At 40.4% G+C, this 19,768-nt stretch overlaps 1 protein-coding gene across 3 annotated transcripts in view; it reads right to left on the bottom strand.

The window, feature by feature from the left end:
* Window positions 1-19,768, bottom strand: part of ENOX2 (ecto-NOX disulfide-thiol exchanger 2) — a 266,818-nt gene that overhangs the window by 46,321 nt on the left and 200,729 nt on the right. For all 3 annotated transcript variants that reach the window (XM_044236076.1, XM_044236073.1, XM_044236075.1), the window contains 2 exons: window positions 8,848-9,003; window positions 1,611-1,817 (listed from right to left, as the gene is read on the bottom strand). In XM_044236076.1, the coding sequence (XP_044092011.1) occupies window positions 1,611-1,817; window positions 8,848-9,003 (363 nt within the window). The remainder of the gene's footprint in view (window positions 1-1,610; window positions 1,818-8,847; window positions 9,004-19,768) is intronic.

The following is a 19,768-nucleotide window of genomic DNA, read 5'->3' as shown; positions in this document are numbered from 1 at the left end:
AACTTTTACATCAATATGGATGGGACTGGAGGAGATTATGCCGAATGAAATGTCAAGCAGAGAAAGTCAATTATATGATTTCACCTACTTGTAGAACATAAGGAATAGCATGGAGGACATTAGGAGAATGAAGGGAAGAATGAAGGGGGTTAATTGGAGGGAAAGATGAACCATGAGAGACTGTGGAGTCCAAGAAACAAACTGAGGATTTTAGAGGGAAGGGGGTGGGGGGATGGGTTGGCCCGGTGATGGGTATTAAGGAGGGCACGGATTGCATGGAGCACTGAGTACTCTACATAAACAGCGAATCTTGGAGCACTACATCAAAAACAAATGATGTACTGTATGGTGACTAACATAACAATAAAAAATAATAAAAAATAAAAATAAAGGTAGTGAAAATAAAAAAAAGAAGAGGTAGTATATATACACAATGGAATATTATACAGCCATAAAATCCTGTCATTTGTAATGACATGGATGAAGTTAGAGAGTATTATGCTAAGTGAAATAAGTCAGAGAAAGACAAATATCATATGATTTCATCCATATGTGGAATTTAAGATACAATACAAATGAGCAAAGGGGAAAAAAGAGACAGACAAATGAAGAAATAGACTCTTAACAATAGAGAACAATCTGATGGTTACCAGAGGGGAGGTGGGTGGGGGAATGGAGGAAAATAGATGATGGGGATTAAGGAGTGCACTTGTTAGGATGAGCTCTGGGTGATATATGGAAGTGCTGAATCACTATATTGTATACCTGAAACTAATATCACACTAGATGTTAACTAACTGGAAGTAAAATTTAAAAAATTAATAAAAAGGAATATTCTACATCCTCTTCCTCCTCTCCTTCCCTGTTACCAGCCTACTTTTTCATGCTCTCATTACGTTTTCCCTTGCCTGTTGCAACAGGCATCTAACTGACCTCCCCTCTTCCTAGATGCTGGGGATTCAAAGTTAAATAAGACACAGCCCCTTCCCTTAAGGAATTCATACTCTTGCCAGGGAGGCAGATGTGGAAAGAGACAGTTCTGGCATGGTGCTATAGGCGTTATGCTAGGAGGAAACACTGGGTACTGTGGAAGTGCTAAGAAAGGGGTTCTTGGGGCACAGTGGGAAGAGAAGTCAGCTTTCCAGAAAGAGGTTTCTGGAAAAAGCTTTCTGGAAAAAGCTTTCCAGAAGAGGTTATGCTTGAACTGGAGCTTTGAGGTGTGAGGATGTGAATATGGCAGGTGGGATGGAAAAGGTAATTATAGTCAGAGGAAAATGCATAAAACACCATGGCACATTCTGAGAACTAGAATTAGCTTAGTGTGGTTAGGACATGGTATGTAAGTGAAGGACTAGGAGATGGTGTTATGAGGTAAGCCAAGTAATCAAGGACCTCAGATGTGACAAGTAAGGAGTTCTGGGTAATGGAAGCAACTGAGAACTGCTAAAGAACTTTAAAGAAGTTGGGTGCAAACATTCATTTTCCAACTCTGAAGGCAAGAGGGGATGCCATTAAGCCTAAACTTCTTTATCTGCCACAAATGCAAATACACTGAGCTGCAATCTCTGCATTGTGTCTGGTGGGCACACTGCTCATAACTAAACACTTACCTGAAAGATAAAGGGCTTTGTCCACCATGTATTCCTCAGCAAAGCGAATGTGACAAAAGTTCTTTTTGCTCTTCCGAATAGCAATGATCTCTCCACACTGTTCGAACACTTCCACGATGATCTGCTCTGTCCCATTTTCAGGTAGGCCACCCACAAATACTGTTTTGCATCCTGGTGGTCGTTCTCGAGTTGCAGGAGGTGGAAGATCTGAGTGGAAAGGCAATTAAATAAAAAATTAGATTACAAAATTAAGATGTTCGCTTGGGACAGACCTCTTAGAAAACGAACATGTCCCAGAGATAGCTGTATGGTCCCCATCAGACTTGGACCCAAGTGCCAGAAGCACGTGGCCTCTAAGGCACTCATCTCCGCTCAACATGGAAATCATTTTATTCAATGGTTTGGTGACAATGATGCCAAAACAATAAAGACTCAGACCTGTCTGTCTGTCTCATTCAGAAGTTCTTTAACTCTGTTCTTTACTTTTGTTAGGACAACTCAGCTATGCCCTATTTTCAGTCATTTTTGCTAAGATGACAGTTGGGGAGAAATCCCACTCACTTTAAATTCTTACTTTCTGGAATTCTTGGAACCAAGGTCCCTGAGAGAATAGTTACTTAATTCAGTTGTTACTGAAAGTTCATGCTTACTGAAGGAACTGTTTCAGAATTAATTTGACAATGATGGGGTAAATATTTACAAAAATATTTATGGGTACCAGAACGATCTGGCTGACAAAGTCAGCCGCACTATAAACCATCTTTCTAGGTTTTTGTCTTTTGATACCAGTGAGTCCTTCTTCCAATTTCTGGCTGGAGAGGTGAGGTCCAGAGTCAATCCTGCAGCATTTAGAGGGAAGTATGAAAGACAGCAGAGAAAGTAAGCTCGTCTGGGAAATCATTAACTAAAGTGAGATAAATTTGGCTATAGAGAGTCATTAAAAACCTACTTAATGGACGATTCTCTCTCTGCTAAAAAAATATGCTTTCTACTCACTCATCTTATACATTAAGCCTGCTGTATCTGCCAGCTCTGTCTTGCTATTTGTATGTATCCAAGCATTTTCCAAGTAAAATTCTATAGTTCACAGCCCAACAAAATAAAGCATGATGGTCAAGGGTTTTTTTAGTGTTGGTTTTGTATCTGTAAGGATTTATTTTGTGTAATCCAGTCTTTCCATTCAGCTCTGTATAATAATTCTCCCAGCTCAAGATTTGGAGAGCTTAACAGCTAGTGATTACAGCTCCAATGCAAAAATAAATGAGCCTCACTTGTAGATCAGGACAAGGTCCCTGCTTGACGCTTATCCAAGTTGGCAAGTGGATGATTTGGGAACCTCCTTGGGGATGAGCATCTCTAGCTTCCTCATTTTGCTACCACTCTGTCTTATCAGTGTGGCTCAGAATAATCAGGTTCTCATGATGCTCTCTTCCTCTCTATTTAGTCAATAAAAGGGGGTAAAGGGATTCAGGGAACTTATAAAGTTTCTGTTAATCTTAAAAATTTCTGTCATTTCAAGAACTCACTTTGTACTCTTTTGTTCCATAGGAGAAGTTTAAAAGGAAAATGAAGATAATCTAGTGAACAGGAATCTGAAATGTTTTAGTCATGGGCACTGGCACAATTTGATTTTAGCCAAAAAGGGGAAAAATGAGGTCCAGTATCTCTTGAGACTTCTGCTTCTGAATTTTCAAGGAATGGAAGGATTCTAGTATCATACACTTAACAGTGATTCTCAATTCTGACAGCACATTAGAACCAACTTGGGAGTCAAACAAACAAAAAAATCCTGGGCCCACTCCAATGAGTGATTTAATTAGTTTGGACACAGCCTGTGCATTGTTTTTTAAAAGCTCCTCAGGCAACTCTAATGGTAGCTAGGATTGAAAACCACTGACTTGGTTTAAACTTCTCACATTACGGAGAAAAACCTTAGCTGCGTGAGGCTGAGTGACTCATTCAAGGTCACCAAATTAGATAGAAAGAGAAGGAACATGAACTTGGAGCAGGCAAACCTGGATTTAAACCTTAACTTAATAACTGTCTATAGGACCTTGTAAAAATTACATAACATGAGAACTTTATTCGTTCATCTGTAAAATCAGGATACTGTCTTCCACCCTACAGGGTTTTTGTAGGATAATAATCTACTGTCTAGATTGCAAGTGGTACAATGCCTACCATTTGATAGGTTCCCAGTAAATAGTAGTTACTGTAGCATTATTATTATTTACTGTTACAGAACCTGGGTTTCCTGATTACCAGTCTGAGGCTTTCTAAAGCCCTACCACAAGTCTGGAGTGGAGTGGTTGCTCAAGACCTGGACTTCTAAATTCCCAGCTCCTTACTTTATCCAGATCTTCAGATAAGGCTTGGTTTGGGAAGGAATCACTCTTCTCAATAGAGGAATCTACAGCTGTGAAGACACATATGGTTTTGACCATGGAACACAGAGCCATGTTTTCAAATCAAGGGCTTTAGCTGAAAATCCTGTTTTAGAATCATTCGGAAGTTTACTATTTAAGGAATTTGATAAGAAGCTTTTTGTGGAGCAAATGATCGCCTTTTTATATTATTTAAGTTTATTTAGTTAGGTGTACATTTGGTCCACTGAGAGACTCTAAGGAATGTCTGGTTACTGCCACAGTTACATATAGCACTGAAAATATAAAGGCTTTTCCCTTTAAAAATTCTGTGAGGTTTAAAAACTCTGTGATTAAGTCATCATCCTATTAGATGCTGTGATTATTCTGTGGTAACTGGTAAGTAAGCAAGCATAAGAACCACTAAGAGTGGGGTCAAGAATGCTGGGGTTTATTTATTTTCCTTGGGTAAATGTAGAAAGCCTCTTTGATAGCATTCGCTGAGATTCAGGTGTATGCCATTCAATAAGGCAATGGGCTGTAGTATCTTCCTTAATGGACAGTACTTGTACTTTAATTAACAGCTCAAAGCACTTTTTTGTCTGGGCCTGATTTTTTAATCCCACGGAAATACAGTGTTCTGGGCACAGCAAGGATAACTCCATAGGAGGGCAAATTCAACGTCTACCTATTAATAAGGTAATGTGCTGAACTCTTCTAACACCCCAACCATTACTCTAGATAGAGAAGAAAACTTCATGTAAAATGATTCAAGATAACAGAGTAATTTAATCTCTAGTAATAGAAAAGGAGGGGTTTCTAGCAACTCTAATTACAACTAAGCACCTACTCTGAGGAGCTCTTTTGGGGTAATCAGCATTAAGATGAGGGTCACTGCTGATCTTTGAGAAGTGAGGCAGGGGGCAGTGTGGAAGACTTATAAACCACTTGCACATATCTTATTTTTCAAAGGAGCATCACAGATCACTCCCCTGGTTTGCCAGAATTTATGTACTGCAAAGTCTTCGAGTTGATTTTATTAGACAGCCCAAGACTGAAGGCCCCTAGACAATGAGCAGGGGTCAGATATATTTTAATGTAATTCCAGCTGATTGGAAATAGCCAGAAGACTGGTGGATCTTTAATAATTCTCGATTTAGGGGCACCTGGGTGGCTCAGTGTATTAAAGCCTCTGCCTTCGGCTCAGGTCATGGTCCCAGGGTCCTGGGATTGAGCCCCGCATCAGGCTCTCTGCTCAGTGAGGAGCCTGCTTCCTCCTCTCTCTCTGCCTACTTGTGATCTCTGTCAAATAAATAAATAAAATCTTTAAAAAATTCTCAATTTACCCACTTTCTCTAATTTTCTTTATAGAACCCAGCCCTAGGAGCCAAAATGAGGTTGGCCTGTTCTGAGATAGTAAAATTAAAAAAGTGCTCTTGGGTGCTTTCCCACATCCCCGTACACACATGGCAGGTGATATTCCACCATTTATTCCATGTTTCCTGTTAACTGAACAGTAGACTCAAAATGCAACCTCTCCATGCAGAAGGTCTATCAGCTGAAGTGGGAGGAAAACCAATAGCGTTGTATCCTGAAAGCCAAGTAAAGAAAGCATACCAATGAGTGAGGAGTAACCAACTGTGTCATATCTGGCTATTAGGTCAATTAGGAGGAGAACTGGGAACTGACTACTGAATTTAGTATTATAAAGTCACTAGAGTTCTTAAACAAGGGACATTTTGATAGAGGGGTGGGGCAAAGCATAAATGAAGAAGATTTGAAAGACAATTGAAAAAAAACTGGAAAGAGCTAGTCAAGATGGTTTTTGTACAGAAATGCAACCTCCTGCTTCTCTTTTAAATTTTGAAATGTTGGAATTCCTCAGGGCGCTCTGCTTGTTTGTCATTCTTTGTTGATCTACAATCCCTCTAGTGGTCTTTGTCATTGTTATACTTCCAAATGACGTATTGTTTCAAGAAGGATGAAGGGGTCACTAGTACTAAAAACAGCAGAGAGATAACGTAATTTAAGGGGTAAAAAATTATCCATTGTATCTAACACCCAATATTTAAGTGAAAATGCGTTAGAGCAATGAATGATTACTGTTTTAATTTCAGTATCTTTCACATGGAAATGTTCCAGAAGAAGATAGGCTTGTAGTTGGGCTGGAGAGGAATGTGACACGGGGAAGCAGTTAAACCTGACTAAGGGGTGGGTAAGTGGCAAGTAGAAATGAAGGATTGAAGACAGTCACAAGAAGCATACCAGTGAAAGGTTTGTCAAGTTAGGAGCTGGACTTGGCATTTGTGGGTAATGGGAGCCCGAGGACTTTTGGGTTCTGTATATGTGACAAGCACTTGGATGAAGCATCAGGTGGGAGAAGGGGTAAGGAAGTGATGGTAATGATACTTTCTAGTGAAGCATGACAGAAGCAGATTCGATGGCTGCATAAAGAGACTGAAAGTCCCCAGCTCACAGGACCTTATTCCTTGAGAGGCCACTGAGTACAAGAGAATATACCAGAGACAGAGGCTGAATATACCAGAGGCAGGCTAAGTACTGGGGTTTATAATCAAGGCCTGGCAGACAAGTTTAGGTTGGTTGGCTCTGGAGAAGATAAGGGATTCAGGCATACCAAATCCCTCTTCCCACCACACCTTCACAGTCTGGGGGTGTTAACAAAAATCATAGTTGCCATGTCTTCATCACAGAACTAAGGGAATCCTCTCCATTAGCGTTACCCCCTATACAATTAACCTGAGACCCCTCGTAACAAAAGCCAAGTTCTAAACAGGAAATAGAACACCAGTTTACTTTAAGCTGTGTCAGAAGGGTCTGTTTTTAATTCAATCCAAAGCCAGGTTCCTTCCCAGAAGCCACCATTTTACTGGCACTAATTGCTCTGTCCATAATCTTAACACAGGGATGAAGAACTAAATGATTAAATCATGAAGGTAAAATGTTCCCTTTCACTCTGTGGCCCTTTTAGATCAGAACTACAAAGGCATGGTATAGGTGGAGAAAGATAAATGTATTTGAGAGATGTCTGTCTCTTTCTTTCCCAAGAGACTATAAAAAAAATAGAGCCTCTTAAAAATAAGGTTAGAGCCTCTTTAAGCTGCGTATGTCTATATTCTTTTAGGGACTGCTCAACAATGTCATCTACGTGTTATACAGAAGGTATCTGTTATTCTTTGGAAATTCAGCAACTGAATAGCCTGTAAAGTCATCACTTGTTCCCCACCTAGATATTACATGTTATGAGCCATCCTGTTACAGTGGACTTGATTTTGATTGAGACAATGAAGCCTAATGCAGGCTGATTATGTAATAAATGGATGGTTATACCAGCAGGATTCTACCTTTACATATGTAGGAGGTTTTAACACTGGAAATGCCTAAATTCATGGCTTTTGAAGTGAAGAAAGGTAGTACCAGTGATGCACAGCTTTCTCTAATCCAAAAGTGATACACGGGAAGAAAGGGAAAAAAGTCCTTGCCCTTTTGTAAGGACAGTGGCAGTAAAAGTAAGAGACAAGTGTGTCACAGTGCCATTCACTTACTTGGGCACTAAACACAAATCCAGGAATGGCCACTTGAGCTGGCAGGTAAGGTCTACTAGACAATCTTAGTCTCCATTCCCTAATTCTCCTGTGACATATTAGCTCTTCTCCCAATTCAGTCCTCTGAGATGCTAGTCTCCTAGATTTCTTATTGGCCTGGAAGGAAGTATTCTGCTGACCTTCAAGTTCAAAGACCTGAAGAAGGCATTAACATTTTTCATTAACAAAAGGGACCAAGGTGATTTGTCTAACCAACCCCAACTGATTCTAAAATCCTCTCGGTTATGAGCCGACTATCCTAAGTAGAATCTGGGTCCCTGCCAGGGCCTGATTCCATGATTAACCGATTCCTATGTAAGGTAGGAGATGAAACAGTTGTCTGAAGTCACATGACAGAAGTTCTGTTTATGGTGATAAGGCAAGTTCATTTGATCTATGGCCTGAATCCTTGAATGTGTCCCTTAACAGCTTTAATCTCAGCACTGTGGTAACAGCTCCCTTAAGTAGGCCACCCAGCACCACCACTAGAATTGTGGAAAAAGCTTTAATGAGGCTTGAGTCATGTGTAGAAATAACTTCTGATCGCTTAAAGTAAATAAAACCCCAAATAGATTCAGAAAAAAAGTCTGGAGTCAATTACTGCTGCTATGTTTTAAGTGAAATATATCCACCATATCTTTGCAGATGTTTTTAAGAGTCTAAAGAGAAACCTATTCGTTACCGACAAGACAGATCCCTAGACCATTTCCACATGAATTTCACTGCCTGGATGGATGCAAGTGGCTTGACTTCATCTCAGTATTCCTTTTCGCCCTCATTGCAAGTTAAACCTCACCCCACTGTCTGCTGCAGCCCGTCAGTGGAATAGCAGTAGTTTGAGTGATGTGTGAATATCTGGTGGCAGTGGAGGATTCTTAGCACCAGATGTACACTCGTATGTGCCTCAGGTAGGCTCAGACACACTCTATTACTGCCATCATCAGCATGCAGGCCAGTTATGAAAAACAGAGTCTAAATGACAGTGTTAAACAATTTGTGTCCGGTGTCTCTTTCTGTATGAACACACTTGAATTCCTTACCAGATGGCATTAGAAACATGTTTTATCACTTGTACTGCAACCAGCACACAAAAATCTACTGTTCTGTGCATAAAATTCAGCCGTGCCTCGTAAGAGAAAATTTTCCTGTCTTTTGTTTTCTAGGTGAAGCTTCTATACATACATCTTTGAAGCCCTTGGGTATTCTTTTGAAAAAGAGTTTTCCTAGACACCAAAACATTGTGACTTGTGTGGAGGAAAAGCAGAATATTACTTGGATTTGGAGGGAAAAGCGTGCAGCTTTTACAGTGTATGATCTCTTTTACTACTGGCATATCTGGTGGAATTGGAGGAGGTACTATTCCTAAGCCAGGCATCATTGGAGTTATTGGTGGAATTCCAGTCATCATTCCAAGGGCAGGATCAAAATCTAAAAAAAGGAGAGAAAAGAGAGAGCAATAAATGACACCAGGCAAGGTCAAGTGGAGGCAGAATATTACCTTATAAATTTCAAACCAAACCTTTCTAAGACAGAGGCGAAATATTTAAGAAAACATGGTATTAGCATTGCCAGGATTAAATATCATATTCTACTTGTGCATTTTCCTTTTGGGATAGGTCTGTTTTTGCTTGACCAATCTGTTTATCTCTATATCTCATTTTGATATCCAGGCCTTTCATACTATGACTGTGCTTTGTCTGTTGATCTTGCCTTCCACTAGTTCCCAACGCACACCCTCCACTCCATTTGGACAAGGCTTCTTCCTCTTCCTTGTAACACTTGTCTTTTTGCAGTATAGCATGGTACTAAGAGCATACAATTTGGGAATTAGGAAGACCTGGTTTGCTTAGCAGGATGAATCTTTTGAACCTCCATTTTCTCATTTACAAACCCCTACCTTATAGGGAGCTGTGACAAATAAACAAAATGATAAATGTGATGTGCTTAGCATAATGTATAGCACAAAAAATACTTGATAAATAACCATTCTCTGTGCTTTTGTTCATGTTATTCTCCCTGCCTGGAATCATCTGAGCCTCCCCAAATTCTCCCCATACTTCAAGCCTTGCCTTAAAGAACTCTTCAAGGCCATTCTCCCTGAAGAACTTTTTCCAGATATTTCTGGTTCATTCTCAAATCTGTGTTGAAAAACTGTTTTGCAGCTGTTGCCACTGAATTTTATTTTATTTTGCATCATCTTTTCATTCAGGGATGCTTCTTGGATGTGTAGGAGCCCTCACAAATGTTTTTTCTGTGAGGTTCATCTACATACACAGTTTGATTTACCCTAAATCAGCATCACCACTATTCAGTGGCATAATCTCATGAGATACTATGAAAGAAATGCCACGCCAGGCAGCTAGAGTGATTTACTTACCAGGCTGCCTTCCTGGAACCAAGACTCTGAGAGGACTCCATAGGCAGGAGTTCCAAAGCTTCTTGGAGAATCTGGCTGACCCCACATGGGGGGTAGAGGATTGGAGAGTGCCCCAAAGGGGAGAAAGGAGGACTGGGATCCACATAAGTTCAGTATGAGATTGGGACTCCTTGCTTAGACAACACTGTGCATCTTGGTCAATTCCAGGCAATGAAGAGGAAATTTAAAAATTTCAAGAAAGGTGCTTCGTAAGATTAGAACCTATACAGGATCTGTTCTGGACTCAGGGCACCTACCCTGATCACACTACCTACCTGGCTGGTCCTTAGCACCAGATGGGGACTTAGAGAGTATCAGGGCAGGCATTTCAAAGCATGAGGTCCCTGAGATGTGAACCTAAGGCAATGGTCCCACTTGCCTGGGTCTAAGGGTGATACTGATTTCATTTAAATTTTGTCTCTATATTGAAACACAAGTTCTTTGAGAGAAGGGAGTGCATTCTACTTCCTTATTTCCCCACTTCTCACCACCGTCCTCTGCTAAAGAATGCACAATGCACTGCAAACAAAGTATTGCATAAGGAGTTCTGCTAATACAAGGGTAGGTGCAGTAGCACCAGCAGGTCCGACTCCCAAAAACCTTACTCTGCTCACCACAGACGCTTGAGGGAACAATGCCTAAAAGCATGTCCTCAAGCTGGCTCTGAATCCCCTGCGTGGCTCTCTAAGATACTGAAATGGGTAGATCTAAACAGGGTAAAAAAATCTGTGGTCAACAGAGAAGCAGAACTTCAGGTATAACAGGCCCAGAAAAGTGAGTCTTATGACCAGGCAGATGGGCAGGCGGGTAGCACATGCGCATCTTCTATTCAAAGTCAGCCCATAAAAGCTGGGACATTCCCTATCTTCCCACATGCCGAAATATCAAGACCCCAGATATGTATGGGAAGAAAAAAAGATGTCTTCCAAGAAATAAGAGATTTTTTTCTGAAAACAAATTTACTTTTACTCTCACATGTCAACTCACTTGTACACATGCATGTGACTGTGTGCATACACACACACACACACACACACTCCCTTCTTTCTTCCCTGTGGCTCTCATATCTCTAGTTTCCTCCACATACTAGTTACATGACCTTAAAGTAGGTTTCTTAATATCTGGTAATATAACACTATTTCCTTTTTGATAAAAGTGGGGATAAATGATGACATTTAGCTCAAAGGATGAAAGGACAAAACAGATATGAAAACCTCTGGCATGACAGGTGGGTGTCTTGACAGTTAAGTTTCCATCCTTCCAGTCAAAACATTTGTACACATATCAATAAGTTCACTTATTCAGGCATTCATTCCCACATTCTATAAGCATTTCTGATAGCTTTTTGTATGTCAGGCTCTATGGGGGCCGGGGGTCCAGGTTTTCCTTTCCATCTTAGGCCCCTGATACCCCGTGTTTCTATGCTATAGAATAAGAGCACTGTGGTTAAAAATGCCATTTATGTCTTTGGAAAATGTGATTCCTTGTGTATATGATTTTGGAAAAACTGTTAACATTATCTCACCCATTTACAAACTGTTAATTTTCAGTAGGAAAAGATCAGATTAGACTGTGTGCCAGCTAAACAATTCCATCTATTTTTCCCCTCCAACTGAAATGTTTGTCTTCTTTTTTATTGTTCTGCCTGCCTCCTCATTGTTATTCATATAGCTCTGTCACTCACAACTCTACCTTAGCACAGATTACAGAAACATCAGTTCATTAAACAAGTTCTGCCGCTTTGGCTGAGAAAGAAATGCCTGTCTTCATGTACTGTCTACTAATAAATGACAAACAAAAAACAAATACACAGGATAAATATAACTCCTGACTGATGTACTCACCACTCTGTTTGGTATGATTACATTAATATTTTATGAAATTCATTTAAAAGCAAATGTATTCATGACATATGGCTAAAGTGAGAATAGATAAACTCCCTTTCTTTCTTGTGTTCAATATGCCAAGAGTTCCATAGGCTACATTGCCTAGCAGGGCTTGCTGGAGGGCAGGTTGCACAAGACATTTCAAAGACTCCTAACACATTGATTATTCTTTTGTTTATCTTCAACTATTAAGCACCAAAGTTGATGTGAATTTCCAATGCCAACCAAAAAATAACCATTTGAAAACACTGGACTTAAACAAGTACTGCAGAACCTGAAAAATCAAAGAAGTCCAACAATTTGAAACACACTGGGAATAGAACGTCAAGAGAAATGATCTCCCTCGTCAAGGCCCCCAGCCTGGCTTTGACAAGTACACTAACAAGTGCATAGTATTAACATTTATGTTAGGAATTCAATTTAGGAATTCAAATTCATTTTGGAGGAGATTTGAAATCATCTTATAAGGATTATGGAAAAGGCCAAGGTATTCTTCTAAAGTCCTTCCCACAATAAACACCCTGTTTTGCCTTTATATCTCTTCTTTTCCTTACAGCCTTCTGACTCTTGGCATTGCCATGCCTGGAACTGTCATAAGGCATTGGTTTGTATTCCCTCTTCTGATTCATGAACTTCCCCAAATCTCAGTGTAGTAGACATGCTATGAACGCGGTGTTAGTTGGGCCAGCTTGCTCCTCTGCGCTGCAGCTCTGCTACAAGATTTCAAGTAATACTTCACTGTAGCTTTAAACATTCCCGCTCCCTAGCAACTTGGGCACATTCAACCTAGAGTAGTTATCTGGAAGTAAAATCATCCTCTGCTCTCCTTACACATTTGAGCCAGGGAGTTACACTGGAGGCACATACCATTTCTATGCTGCCATTCAGTGATCCATATGTCCATCCATTCAATAGTTTGATGCCAGGCCCTGTACCAGGTGTTGGGATTGAGGGAATGAGTAAGGCAAAATCCTCGGCCTCATAGTCTAGTTTAGAAACATTCACGCAGTTAAAATGCTGTATCACCGATTATCAACACCCAAACTGCTGGGTGCTTACAGTGTGCTAGGCACTGTGCTAAGCATTTTATAAAATCACATTCCAGCAAACCTGTGAACCAGCTACTGTTATTATCCTTCATTTTATACAGAAATTGGGGCTCAGAGTATTTAGTTACTTGCCCATGATTACAAGCCAGTAAGAAGCAGAACTAGGATTCAAATCTAGGCTGGTCTAACTATAATGCTCCTCCTAACCACTACACTGCCTCTCAGTATACTATGACAATTGTTTTAATGAATTAACTCAGTTATAGGTGTAAGGTGAAACAGGTATGATTAAAAACATGGCAGATGAGGGGCGCCTGGGTGGCTCAGTGTGTTAACGCCTCTGCCTTCGGCTCAGGTCAAGATCCCAGAATCCTGGGATCAAGCCCCACATCAGGCTCTCTGCTCAGCAGGGAGCCTGCTTCCCTTCCTCTCTCTCTGCCTGCCTTTCTGCCTACTTGTGATCTCTGTCTGTCAAATAAATAAATAAAACCTTAAAAAAATTCTAAAAAAAAAAAAAAAAGCAGATGAGCAACAAAGTGCTTCCATACATTTTTTTGGTCCCAGTGTGACAGATTAAAGGTAGATACAAATTCTTTGAGACTCCTCTCATTAAGAGGTGAGGTCTATGTTGCCCACCCCCATTTGAATCTGGATGGGCTCCAGACTACTTTGACAGAAGAAGTCTTGTGTCTATTTTCAGGCTCAGGCCTTAAGAGAGATACCATTTCCATTTCTTGTTTCTGGGAACACCTGCTATTGAAACTTCAAGAGACCGTGTAACATGTTGGAGTATGGTTATAGAGAGACATGTGGAGAGGGCCTTAGAGTAAATGGAAGGAGAGGGATCCAGCTGAGCTCAGTGTTTTTATCTGTCCCTTCCAAGCTGCCATGCATATGAATAAAGTTGTCTTGGAACCTCCAGACAAGCCTACCATAGCTGAGACATCCCAGTTGATACCATATGGCACAGAAGAATTGCCCATATGAGTCCTACCCAAATTCTTCTCCCAGAAACTCATAAAATAGAATAAAATGACCGTTTTTTAAGCTAAGTTATAAAATAGTTTGTCATACAGCAGTAGATATATAAAGTATGCAGTATGGCTAGGGAATGGGATGTGATTAGTCAACAGAGTTGGCTATTTTCAATGAATGGAGATAGTACACTAAGCCCCCAAACTAGACTGATCATGATTTTTCTTAGATTATTGAAAGGTGCTTTGTGACCTTCCGAGGCCCCAGAGCCACTATCTTGAGAAACTGTTGTCACTGTACTGTTGCTGTGTGGAAGTGGGCCAGTTGAAACAATGTCAGGGGACTAACACTCTACTAGGTGGACTAAGACTATAGATGTCTACAAAACACTAGGAACCTTACAGGCTGACCATATTTGAAGCTTGACAAAGATACCACACATGCCAATTTCATGGTTCAGTCCTTGATACTTTCTGGCAGGATGGTTCACAGTGGTGTTCTTCCTATAAAATGCAAACTGCATTTCTGTGGCAGGCGAAGAGGGATGGTGTCCATAATACTGCTACTCATTAATTCAGTGTACATTAATTTCTAGGTTATGATTTGGTTTTATACATATCACCTCATTTAATCCTCGTAATTCTAAGGAATGGGCAATATATTACTATTTTACAGATAAGGAAATTGAGGCTCAGAATTAACACTGTAAGGCCATTTTGTAGGTGGCTTTTACTAACCATACTCTCAACCATTACTCTATATTGCTTCCCACAAAGTCCATGAATCCACAGGAAGAAAAAGATACTCCTTGTCAGATTAAACTCTGTTTCTAACTACTCAACCTGGAGCAGGCCTTCAAATATTTATGTCCAAAAGGCTATCATCCAGTTGCTTATTTCTATACCTAGAACTTCCTGTTGAGATGTTTGATCTATGTATTGCCACACTATTAGGTAATTTAGAAGCTTTTGTTTTAAATCCATTGTTTCAACTTTGACCCACAGAAGAAGTTGAAACTGTGGCAGTGTATGAAGTGGAGGTGGGCAAAGGTAGGAGACGACACATTTACTGTTGCTCTTACCTTTTTAGAACCGGGGCCTGGTTCTGGCTAGCTGGGAGCCCCTTCATGCCCTCAGAATGCTCTGCTGAACTTAGTGACTTCCCCCCATTCAAGGGCTGCCCTGCCCATAAAGGTACTTCTATTCTGTTAGATGTTCCAGAGACTCTTTAAGCACCAGGGGGTAGTTTGCACTCACAGTAAAACCACTGTAATGCAACCACAGATTAGGCTAAAATAAGTGCTCCAAATGGGATCTAAATATATTAAGGTATTTCACAGAGAATTTTGATTCCAATTCAGGTACACATTTCTGGGACATTATTGCTTTTTCTTTAGAGCTCCTACAAAATTCACTGGAAAATTAAGAATTATGCCTGGGTATTAAGAAATGTTAACCCATTATAGTCTTGACTGCCTCCTCTTCATGCAAATCCTCAAAAAGACTTTTCAAGCCATCATTTGCACACTGAGGTGAAGAGAGAATACATATTTCTACGACAGCCTGGCTACACTGTGAGATGATCCTGCAGTTATCATTAGTCCTCTTGGAAATAGGGCACAAGTCTCCAAATTTTTGCAAAATGACTCTCAAGTTCTACCAATATTTGCCTGCTTCTGCAGAAGATCATCCAAACCCTTGCTTCAGGCCAGCCAGAAAGTTGAAGCAGGGCCTGGTTCATGTACAACGGCAAATAAGGTCGCAAACTAGGCTTGGGTGGGTTATATGTTACAATTTTAGTTCACAAAGACTCATCCTAGTAAGTCTCAACTTTGATTTCAAATTTCTACTAATGAAGCTTTATTTCTTTAGTATGAATTTTTTCAAATATCTACTTTTTCTAGCCAATCTTCCACCTATTCCTTCCTATTTATTTATACTGTGTTCTTGCCTTGTTGGAACATTTGACAGATTCAGGATCATGACTTTGACTCTCACCATGGGATGTTGTGAACACCTGTAGAGGGGCATTAGTGAGGACATTTCACACTACATCTGTGGTTCCCAGATTTCAAGATTTTAGAGAGGAATAAAATAAAATTACATACATGTATACATTTAATTATCGCCCTCTTAATTTACCAAGAGAAGGTGTGGAGAAAAATAGCAGAAACTAGCCAGTGTACCATTTGCATAGTTCATAAAAGACAGAATATTTTAAAACCAAAAATATAGAAAGTCTATAATCTCAGAATAAAGAACAGTGCTTTCAATTGTGCAAATTTAGCTTTATGTAGAAATCACTATATTTTTAGTTCTTACATTTTGCAACAAACTAGGGAAAGTAATTGACTAGTCCTGGGCTACACACCCATGCTTGGGCTTCAGAAATCACTCAGCTACCACACTTAGTCTCCATTCCTATATATGAAGCTCCCTGTGAAAAGATTCTTTCAGAACACAAATATCGAACACACACAAAATTGTGAAGGGCTATGAAAAGTTTGACTTCTCTGAGGTTTGGTGTATTTTCTCCTCATGGAAAATGCAAATTATGTAATTGATCAGGTTTCCCTTTTTGTTTTGGTTATCTGGTCACTGTATGGCTCACGTTTAGAAATTGGGTAGGATCCTATAACCTACACATCTGGATTCTAATTAACCTCCCTACCTGGTCTTCACCTCTGATACTCATTTATATTTTCCTAGATACTGGTTTATTTTACTTATAATTTTTCTTTTTTATTATAACCTTACTTACAAGCTGCCTCAAAGTCTTCATGGAATGGGGTGATGTAATTCCACTCAACATTTAATCATTATCCCTGTACCATACACTCTTACATACTTTTCAGTCATTGATGCATCATTTCCGCTTCCTGGACTATCCTTAGCTCTTTTTTTCCCTCCTGCCACATTCCTATATATCCCTGGATACTGAACTAAAATATTACCACTTCTGTGAATGTTCCTAGATCATGACCACTTACCTATCAATCCTATCCTGGCTAAAACAGTACTTTTCTGTATGTTTCTATGTAGACATTTGTTACATTATAGTGTCGTGATATTGACTTTGCTGCCTCTGCTACTGGACTTTGAGCTTGAAGGCAAGGATTGAGCCATGCCCATTTTGGATCCCCCTGACCCTAGCTCAATATACTTTTAATGAATGGATGGATGAATAAAAGCACAAATGAACAAAATGGATAGGAAGCCGCTGATTTGTCATTCAAGAGGCATCTCACACATGAGATGTATTAGAGAGAAAACATGGGGGTTCTAAAAGTACTGAGGCCAGTATGAAGGCAGGAAACTTGTCTTTTTTGTTCATTGCTTTATCCCCAGGGCTTCTCACAGTACCTCACATATAGCAGACCTCAGTAAATATTTCTTGTATGAATGAATGTGCAAATGATATCACTTGGCCACGTTTTGTAATAGTTTCCATGGGGAGTCTTGAGAATATGATCACTGGGTAGGCTTTAAGCTTGTTTTATGGAGGCACTAATTCTGTTCATTACAGTGTTTTACATGTCATTGGCTTTCAGTGAAGTGTCCACCATGCAGATGAATAGTGCTCTCCTTTCTCAGGATTTCAACCTTATCTGCCACTGAAGGCATATTCTTTTTGTGGAAGATATTAAAAATAATGGAACCACAAATCTGGCTCTCCTTGGAGAGCTTGGAGAGCAGTGGCCTGTCATGTGTCTCACATCCCATTCTTTCTTTCTGTTCCCATCAGAGTTGGCCTTCTGGGTTCGGTGAGAGCTGTCTTCTTCTTCTCCCCTGCCTTTTTTTAAAAGATTTTATTTTTTTGGGACGCCTGGGTGGCTCAGTTGGTTAAGCAGCTGCCTTCGGCTCAGGTCATGATCCCAGCGTCCTGGGATCAAGTCCCACATCGGGCTCCTTGCTCAGCAGGGAGCCTGCTTCTCCCTCTGTCTCTGCCTGTCATTCTGTCTGCCTGTGCTCGCTCTCGCTCCCTCTCTCTCTCTGACAAATTAAAAAAAAAAAGATTTTTTTTGAGAGGGGAAAGAGTATGGGGGGGCGCAGAGAGAGAGGGAGAAGCAGGGAGCCTGATGGGGGGCTTGATCCCAAGACCCCTGGATCACAACCTGAGCCAAAGTCAGATGCTTAACTGACTGAGCTACCCAGGCATCCTGAGCACTGTCTTCTTAAAAAGGACAATGCCCATGGATGGGCAGTGTCTTGCTCTGGGAATAAGATCCGTAAGTACATACTTTCCAACATCTCCTATTATGGAGGTGACACAGTCAATAAAGTGGAGACACCATAATAAAAGACTCTCTCCTTTGGGACTTTATAGGCTCCACATTTGGATGCTAAGGATATTTTAATTGAGGGGGAAATAAAGGAAGCAGCACACAGTATTCAATAATTGGTTCATTCTTGGATTCATCTGCAATGATGGGCAGAACAATACTCCTTAAACAGAAGGTCTGACTCTTTTTGGTCCCTCTCTTCATGTGAAAACTAACATTAGTCTTATTTGACGAGCTTGGAAAAACAAATATTCCTGCAGGAAAGACAGCTGCCAGTCAGAGGGAACCTCCTAATCTGCCATCATTATGGATTAACTTTACTGAACAGCAGCTGTACAAAACACCATGTTAGATGAAAGGGAGCTCCCAACCAAACCCCAGAGTTGGCCTGTTTCTGCTCCCCACTGCCCTGATGACAAGTATGTGTCCAAGAGACTCAGCTTCCATGACAGTATGGATTTGAGCTCTTCAGGGAAAGTCGAGAAAGCTTATGTATCATTTGTTTTTCATCAATGCTGAAAGCCTTTTCTGTTGTCACAGGTCAGATGAGACAACACTCAAAAAAAGGTATGCTGTCTCAGTAGGAAACCTAAGGGGCAGAAAAGTTGTTGAATTACTGAGCCATTAGTGGGTGACCTCAGGGAACAGTTCCATGTGGCTCATTGGCTGCCGTTTCCATTTTAAGGAATCTTGAGGGAGCAGAGAGAAGATTGGGGACGTTTTAGCCCATTCGGTTAAAATGTTACATAATAAAGATAATAGGGACACTTTCCCAAAACCTGGGAAAAAAGAAGGGCATGCAGCATTGGAGTGTGGTGCCAACCTTCCATTTCTGTGGACACCCCTGCAGATTTACAGGGAGCAGTCAATGGTGCCATCATCCAGCACCTTTCCTGGGGAAGATTTTGTTTCTGCATTCACTACACTTCACTGTTGCTAAGAATACAAATGAGGCATAATTCAATTTTTTGTGAGCTATATATCAGATGTGAACTTGAGACAGTAATAATTGTTAAGTTCACTGAGAGGTTACTGTGAACCAGGCATCATTCCAGGACTTTAACGTATTTATTTACTCATTAATCTTCACAACAACCCTATGACATAGGTGCTATTATTATCTTTGTCTTACAGATGTAGAAACTGAGGTCTAGAGATGTTTGGTAAATTGCCAGTGTTTACACAGCTACTTAATGGTAGAACACAGATTTATTTGAACCTAGGCAATCCAGAACCAGAATCCATGTTCTAATCTCAGTCGTTAAACTGACTTCCTAAAATAATACAGAGAGGAGAAAAATTAGTTCACCCAAAATTCAAGCAATTTTATAGGTAGCTTCACAAAGTATGTCTCAGCCCAATACTACTGTCCCACGTATTTTTAAGACAAGAAGGGCACTACTAAACTAAGTATCCGTACTTCTGGGTAGCTCAGTCAGTTCAGCATCCAACTCTTGTTTTGGGCTTTCGGTCACCATGGCAGGGTGGTGTAATAGAGCGTGGTGTGGGACTCTGTGCTCAGCAGGGAGTCTGCTTCTCTCCTCCTCTGTCTGTCCCTTCCCCCTCTCATGCACACAACCTCTCT

This window comes from Neovison vison, chromosome X (assembly GCF_020171115.1).
Source record: "Neovison vison isolate M4711 chromosome X, ASM_NN_V1, whole genome shotgun sequence".
NCBI classification, from domain to species: Eukaryota; Metazoa; Chordata; class Mammalia; order Carnivora; family Mustelidae; genus Neogale; species Neogale vison.
This window is presented reverse-complemented; position numbering and strand designations above follow the sequence as displayed.